General features: G+C 38.2%; 1 protein-coding gene across 1 annotated transcript in view; it reads right to left on the bottom strand.

The window, feature by feature from the left end:
• The window catches only part of arid5b (AT-rich interaction domain 5B), a 115,238-nt gene that overhangs the window by 35,874 nt on the left and 70,725 nt on the right, over positions 1 to 8,639 (bottom strand). Inside the window, exon 5 of the mRNA XM_079851681.1 lies at positions 797 to 918. Within this exon, the coding sequence (XP_079707807.1) occupies positions 797 to 918 (122 nt within the window). The remainder of the gene's footprint in view (positions 1 to 796; positions 919 to 8,639) is intronic.

Raw genomic sequence — 8,639 nt, 5'->3', positions numbered from 1 at the left:
ATATCTATCTATCTATCTATCTATCTATCTATCTATAGATATAGATATAGATATAGTGATCCAAATATTTGAAAAAAGGTCACTTTAGTCACAGTTGGCCAAGTCAAAATCTGGTCTTGAATCCTATTGAACAAATTATTTATATATATAATATTCACTTTAGTCACAGTTGGCCAAGTCAAAGTCTGGACTTGAATCCTACTGAACAAATTTGGGATTTAGTGGATTCAGAGATAGATCTTTGGGAACAACTAAAAACTATTTGTAAGTCAATACCAACAGAGACTGTGGAAACATACTGTACATAAAAACAATGCCAGCAAGAATGCAAGCTGTTATCAAGGCAAAAGATAGCCATACAAAATATTACGTTTTTTTGGTTATTATGAGTGAATAAAGACTATTTAGTTGTTTCAGTTTGTTATTTGCCTAATAAATTAAAACATTTTTTTTAGTTTTAAACAAGTTTTTGACAGATTCCTAAAATATTTGTGTTTTCTCTTTATGATGACAGGTAGTCTAATAAATTTGTTAAGCACTGTATATACATTTAAAATACTAGCCATTGTATGATTTTCGGAAATGGCCCAGTGTCTACTGATTTCTTTGATATTTTCAACACAAACATTCCCAGAAACCGCTGTGCATGATGCTCAGACAGTCTCTTCTTGTCTAAATGGGGATTACTTCTTCTGCAAAGTGGACCAGACCTTATGCTGATAGTTGAAAGTTTGGCACTCGGGGAGCCTAGAAATGAGTCATAATATGAAAATAATTATCTTCACAATTTCAATACCTTGAAAAGAGACTTGCCCTCCACGCCATTGGGCTCCTTGGCAGTGCCGCTCTGCCCCTGCGAGTCTCGCCGCTGGGAGATTGAGAGCTTCTTCTTCCGGGGCCGGCCCTTCAGGTTGGGAGCTGTGGACAGCAGAAGACCAGTTAGAGCCGCCAATGTCAGCCATAAGCACCCACATCTCATAAAGACCCCTGACATCTGCTCACTGCACTAGAGCACAAATAGGGAAACATGACAATGGATAAGCCATGTCTGTGGCGGACACACATAAACTACAGCCAACATTGTTCCACCAATTGGTTGCTTGACAAGTGATCCTTGGAGCCATTCCAGTGACTTACATTGCTTTAAATTATATTTCATCCTTCTTCATTCTGGATATTTTTTTACATTGAATGGCACTCAGGACTTAATTATCCTGAGACAAGGTCAAAATGCTGTCCATCACTGTTCCAGGCATTCTTGGTCATCAGTTCCAAATCATTTTCATTATTATATCGGCCTCCAAGCAGAATTTGTTAGATAATACACATGCTAATGGTAAAGCAATTCACGGAATGACAGGATGTGTCAACAAGCGGAAAACTCAAACAAAGCCTGAAGGGCAAATGAATAAAATCCATAATACGTCGTCATCACAGCTCAAAATAACAGCGAAAATTGAGGTGGGTGCAACCGGGTCAGCCTTAAAGGACTAGAATGAATATTCTGTCATTATTTGAAAAAATTCACTCGCTCATGTTGTTTCACATATTCCCTAATAACTCAACTTTCTGTTTGACATGGCACAACTTACCCCTATGGGGCATGTGCCACTTCACTTCCCTTCATCCCCAGGAACAGGGGGGAATTCCAAATTCCAAAAGACGCCATTTGTAGGGACGTTCCAAATAAAAGTGAACAACTTAATCCCTTCACAAAAGGGCCCTTCCGCAAGGAAGTAATTGAATCGTTTATGGTCATGTGACCCAGGATGGCGAATCCTCACGATTCATTTCATGATGTGCCCTGCTCCCTACTTCAAGAGCTCTGCCCTTCGGAGTGAGTAGGGCATAGGGATTTGCCCAGGATTTGGCACCACTGCCAAGACATAACCAACTCTGTTTACGTGAATACTCACCAAAACGGTCCTTTATACATAATTTTGTGCACGTTTGACCATTTAAGAGCATCCGTTTAACCATATATGCACAGAAAACCGTCTGACTAATTACGTTTCTTTCGCAACTTCACTCTTAAAAATAAACGTTCCAAAATGGGGTTTTCGCAGCGACGCCATAGAAGAACCATTTTTGGTTCCCCAAAGAACCTTTTAGTGAATAGTCCTTCAAAGAACCATTTTTCTTAGTGTGAAGAACATTTTAATAATCAAAATAACCTTTTTTTTCCACTATAAAGAACCTTTTGTGCAATGGAAAGTTTCCATGGATGCTTCATTCTTCAATAAACAACCTTTATTTTAAAAAATGTATTGAGCTTGAATGGTTTAAATCGCTTGAATGTTTAAACTGGCAAAGCTGAAAAATGCTTGCAAAAACAGTCACATATGATATGCATAACCATGTGTAACTCTACCGGGTTGACACATTTCTACCTGCTGATCAAGTCATCTGTTATATCGCCCACCCCTAGTGATGACCGAGTGAACAGTCTTTCGGGCCAGAGAAAAATCAAATGTTTCACATTTCCAGACGTTTCTAAAAGCCCATTGTACACCTGATGAACGCCGTCGAAGCATCACCAGCATCCAGCTGGAAAATGACAACCACAAGCAAGAGTTCAAACTCCGAGCAACGAGAGGCAGGAGGAGCTTCAGACACCAGGACAGGTGCTCTCGAGCGCAGGTTCAGTGCGGTCAGCTGGCACGGCATTCCATGTGCGCTGATGATTAAATCATTGTCAAGGTTACACAAGGCCCAACGCTGCGGCCACAACGCTACACTTGATCTTCCAACAAAGCTCAGACTGGCAACATGATCTGTTCTGGGAAAAGAAAAGAAAGCATTACCTAATCAGCTGGAGAAGAGCTTATTTTATTTTATTTTTGGATTCTTTTCTCAACACGCCGCCTTTTTTCATCAAATTTGGCGCACGCAGCATTGGGGTCTGAGAAACGGCGCATCAAATGAGTCCATTTGTTCATAAATAAACATTTATGTAAGAAGCCTTTTTTGTCACCTTGGCAACAGGCAGGTTGTTTACTTGGCTGCTGTGGCCATGACAAACACATTTGCGCAGGCATCCGTGGGCTAGGCAGAGGAAAGGCTTACGTTTATTGAGGAAATGAGGCCGCTTCTCTCTTAAATGTCACTTTTCCTTTGTTCCTTAGACTAATTCACTCTGCATTCGTATTTGCCAATTCTTTCCCTTTTAGCTTCCACCCCACATCACAATCATTTGAATTCCAGCCATGTGAGTAATGTATTACTCATGATTGCTGGAGTACATTAGCTCCTTTACTTCACGCTTGCTATCCCGTGTTGAGCTCTCCAATATGAGCACTCCATTCTCATTATTTAAGACTTAATATAAATAACAATTTATTGGTTAATTTAAAGTTTAATATAAACACTACGGTTAAAAAATGTGGGGTCATTAAGATTTTTTTTATGTTTCTGATGCTCACCAAGGTTGCATTTATGTGATAAAAAAGAAGCAAAAACAGTAATGTTGTCAAATATTATTACACATTTTATATAACCGTTTTCTATTTTAATATGTTTTCAAATTTAATTTATTTCTGTGATGACAAAGCTGAATTTTCATCACAAATTGAAAATCAATAAATTACACAAATTATTTATTGTATCAGATACACAAAATGATCTGATCGCTATATTTTTACATGAATCCATCAAAATAATTTAAACAAATTTCAACTTTTTTTTTATAAGATATACAAGATTCAACTAATTTTTTTTAAGTTAGTTTAATATAATTTAAGTTTAAATGACTTGCACAACCAAGTTGATTGTACTTAACTTAAGATAGGTGGAATTTTTTACAGTGTACTAATAAAGCCGCATTCCACCGAAATTACTGGGAACAATTTGTCCCAGGAACTTTTTTCCCCAGACCTGTTTCTGTCTGCGTTTCCATCGCGGTTTAAAGTACCCGAAGATTAGGCAAATTAGTCCAGTAACACAGGACTGCACGCCACTTTGTCCAGTTCTCATCGTAGTCGGTCGATCGGTTGTATTTTTTAAAATCCATTGTTGATTCAAATAGCAATCAACTCTTAAGGGCCCTACACACCGGGATGAATATCGGCGTGCGTTATTCGCCAGTGTTTTTCAACGCGTTTTTTGTGTTCACACCCAAGCGATTTTCGCTGACGATGAGCCGAGTGAACATGCAAATTCATTCCCTGACATTAGATGGTGCTTAATGTAAAACAGAAACCACTCCATAACAATTCTCTTTTATCAAGATTTTTGTAGTGGCTGTCGCGTTTGTCATATAGTTCTTTATGTTCCGACACCAACGAGACCAGCAGCTCTACAATCATCTTGCCTTGCATCTTCCTTGTCTTATTTCTTCCCGGCAGTGTAGACGCTACTTGGTGTATATCTTCTTCGCCGTTACGTATGTGTGCTCGGCAAGACCGCTTTGTGTTTGAGCGCCCCCAAGTTGTGTTTTACTGTAACTTCAGAAGCTCCAGACACGTGAACAAAAGCGCCAATCTCATTGGTCGGATAGTTTTTGACGCGGCGCGTTAAACCAAAAAAACGAACCCGAGGCGTTTTTAAAAAAATAACGCTTTTACGTGTGGCGTTTTTCGCGCCGGTGTGCACACTCACATTGGCGCCCTTTGTTTAGTCACGAGGCGTTAAAACGTCGGCGACTATCGCGCGCGAAATACGTCCCGGTGTGAACAGGCCTTTACGGCACGCAAAATGCTGCGTGCCGTGAACTCAACCAATCAGCATGTTCAAGTTCCTGAACTTTTGAAAAAGTACTACCTTGCGAGCAGGGACTTTCTGAGAGGGAAATTTTTACCCAGAACTTCATTTTGAAACTGTGAACAAACAAGTGTATTCTTTGACAAAGATTGTTTTAGTAACTCAGTAGCCTATGTATTTTTAATAATGTTTAAATTGGTGTAATATTTGTGAATTTAAATATGTAGCCTACTTATCCATTTTCTTGCGAGTGCCGTCAAGATTACTCTCTGGTGCTGTGCAGCGTGCACTTGCCGCGAGACTCCGCCCACATGCTGTTCTGATTGGCTGTGGATTTTGATTGATTTTGATGCATCACATAGTCGCGTCGCGTCTAGTGTGGACAGACAAATTATTTGTCTTTAGAATCTTATAGCATCCCGCTGGTTAGGACACGGTGTTACTCGAGTGCAATAGCGAGTGACCGATGAAACGGTTTCCTAGCCAATTATAACAGTGGCCGTTTACTGACAAGGGGCCGCCCCTTTAAAAACAGATCATTTCAGACAGAGAATCTGTCCCTCTGAGTGAGGGTTGAAAATAATCATTTTTTTTAATTAACATTATAACTGAACTTCAAGGAACATATTAAAATAATAATAAATAAAAAAATCCATGCCATGAATTCCAAAAAATACAATTCCACAGAATTCCATGGATCTCCCTCTCAAATTCCTGATTCCTGAGCCTGCTGATGAGACAAAACAACTGTGGTCTCTCTCTCTCTCTCTCCCTTATTCTAGCACACAACATGGGGACAAGATTGCAGATATATCAGCCTGGCCTAAGAATCTGCCAATATTTGGCCAGTGTGAGATAATTGGCTGTTAAGTGTTCCTACTTAGCGAGATAAAGAATGTTAGAATTTGTAGTTAGAATATATATATATATATATATATACACAACAGCTTTGTCAGTAAGTATTTTCCATGTGACCATACACCATTTACATTAAATAAGCCAATGTGTAATATTATCCAAATGCTTTTAAATACACCCATAATGGATAAGTTGTGTCACTGTCCTGCAAACCAAAGCTCCAATTATCCAAAAGAGCAGCAGACCTCTTCTTAATATGTCTTCTTTTCTTGTTTCCCCCCAAACTGATGGCTCCCATTGTCACAAACATCAAAAGCTCATTACAGCGACTCAGTTGCTTTTGTTTCCAGTAATCTCTGCACTTTCCCTCTGTGGATTTTAACAGGTCATTTACCCTGGTGCTGGGGGCTGAAGGGTGGCCAGAGCTTTGAAGCCGAGCTGGGCTTCTCTACCTTCTTCCAAAGTCATTACAGAGCACTATGGGGTCTCTCGCAGATCAAATATCTGCTTGTGCATTCCTGTGGTCATGCTTTTTCCTTTGAGCAAATACGTTTGAAGCATATCTGCGGATTCTCCAGAGCTTTGACCTGAAACATTTGCGGTGGATGGAAGTTTCAGAGGAAGCCAAATTAAATGAACTGAATCTGAGTCTCAATCAAAGTCAGACCCACACCCCTGCGCGCACACACACACACACACACACACACACACACACACACACACACACACACACACACACACACACACACACACACACACACACACACAGAGAGAGAACAGTGTGGGAAAATATTCACCCTCACATTCCATGGCTCAAATCTTTGTACAGTACATTTACAACTACCATATATAAATAAAAAACTCAAAAATATAATAATATTAAATTATATTATTGCATCGTTTATAATATCATTTTATGTTAGGATTAGATTTTATTTGATTTTACTTGCTATTTTCAAGCATTTTATTAGATGGAAAAATGTTTAACTCTGTTTTATTGGTTAATATTATATTTACCTGCTCACATGGCCGTGTGAATAACTCACATCGTGAATAAACTAATGAAGTTTTGATTCAGAAAATTCATATTTACAGGAAATTTAAAAAATATATATCTTTGGATCATTTACAGTAAAACACATTAAAGTAAGTAAATAGGGTCAAATTTGATATGTTATCTTTACAAATACAAAACAGCAAGGATAATGCAGTCACATGACTAATTAGTATTTTACAGTTTTGAATTGACTTGTGTTCATCAGGGTTATTAGTTAACTAAAACTAGTAAAACACACACAAAAAAATATTTTAGCTAGTTGACAAGGCAATATTTCTCATGTATATTTAGTTTAACTTGATGTACTAAAATAACTAAAACTGAAATAAAAATAATAAAAACTATATAGACATGTAGAAAATAAACATTAATAAAAATGACAAAACAACAAAATTACTAAACTTTAACTAAAAATAAGCTGAAAATGGGGGGGGGGGGGGATCAAAATATTAATGAAAACTATAATATTATCTCAATGGCATTTGACTGCTAGAACAGCTAGAGTGATGATGTTGCATCCTGCTGAAAGGTCACGCTCATCACATGACCGGTGTGTTCTGGCACACGTCCACCTGATCAACTCTGCTGCTAGGAAACTGCTTAAACTGGTTTAATTATGCAGGAAGACGGAGGGGCTGTACGCCAGTGTAATCCCACCCATGTTTTCATCATCCAGCTGCAGTTCCATTCATTACACCAGCGAGGTAAATGGATTATATGGATTAAATTCTATACTATTTAGAGCTTGACTGATATGGATTTTTTTTTATAGCCGAAACAATATTTTAGAGAGCAAGGTGACCGATGGCCGATATAAAGCTGATATATATATTACATTATTTAAATTAAATAACATGCATAACAATTGCTGGAATTAAATTTTGATTTATTAAATTAGAAATAACAATGTAAAATCAATCAATATGTAAAAAAAAAAATATTTATTGATTGATTGATTTATTGATGCTTTAGCGATTCTGTAATCCTATTACAGTATTTTTCACAAAAAAATGCATAAATAAGAAGGAAGTAAACACTGTAACCAACAGTGCACTCAGTAATCTGGTAAATTTGTGCGCACTGGGAATTATTCTCAAAAAAAGGTCACGTAACGCTGATTTTACATACAGCACACATTGACATGTGACATTAATATAACATAGCAGAAAACTGGATATAACATAGCATAGTCCGATATCAAAGATTTAAAGATTACGCTGGCATCTGCATTCAGGTGATGGCATTTTCAGTGCTGTCAAAATAAAAGTCCTGTTGCTGTCAAAATAAAGGCTGGTTTTGACATTTCTCGGCCAACGAAAAAACGTATCGGCCAATGCCGATAATATAAAACTGCCAAATATCAGTAAAAACAAATGCTACAAATGGATTCAGGCATATCCGATATTATATCCAATATATAGACTGATATGACAAAAAAGAAAAAAAACTCTACAATCTTGGGCCAATCGCTTGAGTCTTAAATGCCATGTGACATGGGAGATGTTTAGCATTTTTTGGAAACCTGTTTGAAACAATTATTCTTATTTTTAATCTTGAGCTTTAAACTGTTCTCAAAAAGAAAATGAATGACTTGTGATCATTTTGTCGCAGTAAACCACTCTATATGTGAAGACCTTTTATTTTTCCTCTCTCACGGCCTGACAGAATTCCTCTGCTCGGTGTGATTTAATACAGCGCTATACAGCAGATGGCACTGTGAGGTGCAGAAGGAGCAAAACATACACGATGAATAAATGATATCGCCCTCATTAAATAACGCTGCGCGCTCCCAAATCCCCCTCCGAAGCAGCAACACTTCTATCTTTTAATCGCTGATAGTGTTGAGCACAAGTCTCTGAATCAGCAGCAGCAGTGCGACTTCTGCGAGGCCTTTTTTTTTTACAGTGCAAACAGATTGGACCAAACAATGAGTCAATGTCACTGCGCGTCCCCTCACGGGGGGGAATGCGGCGTGAGCGCGTGCGTACATGACGCACACACACCAAGGTCAGATGCTAATTCAAGA

Source organism: Squalius cephalus (assembly GCF_949319135.1).
Source record: "Squalius cephalus genome assembly, chromosome: 19".
In the NCBI taxonomy this organism is placed as follows: Eukaryota; Metazoa; Chordata; class Actinopteri; order Cypriniformes; family Leuciscidae; genus Squalius; species Squalius cephalus.
The sequence above is the reverse complement of the archived record's forward strand: the minus strand, read 5'-3'. Positions and strand labels throughout refer to the sequence as shown.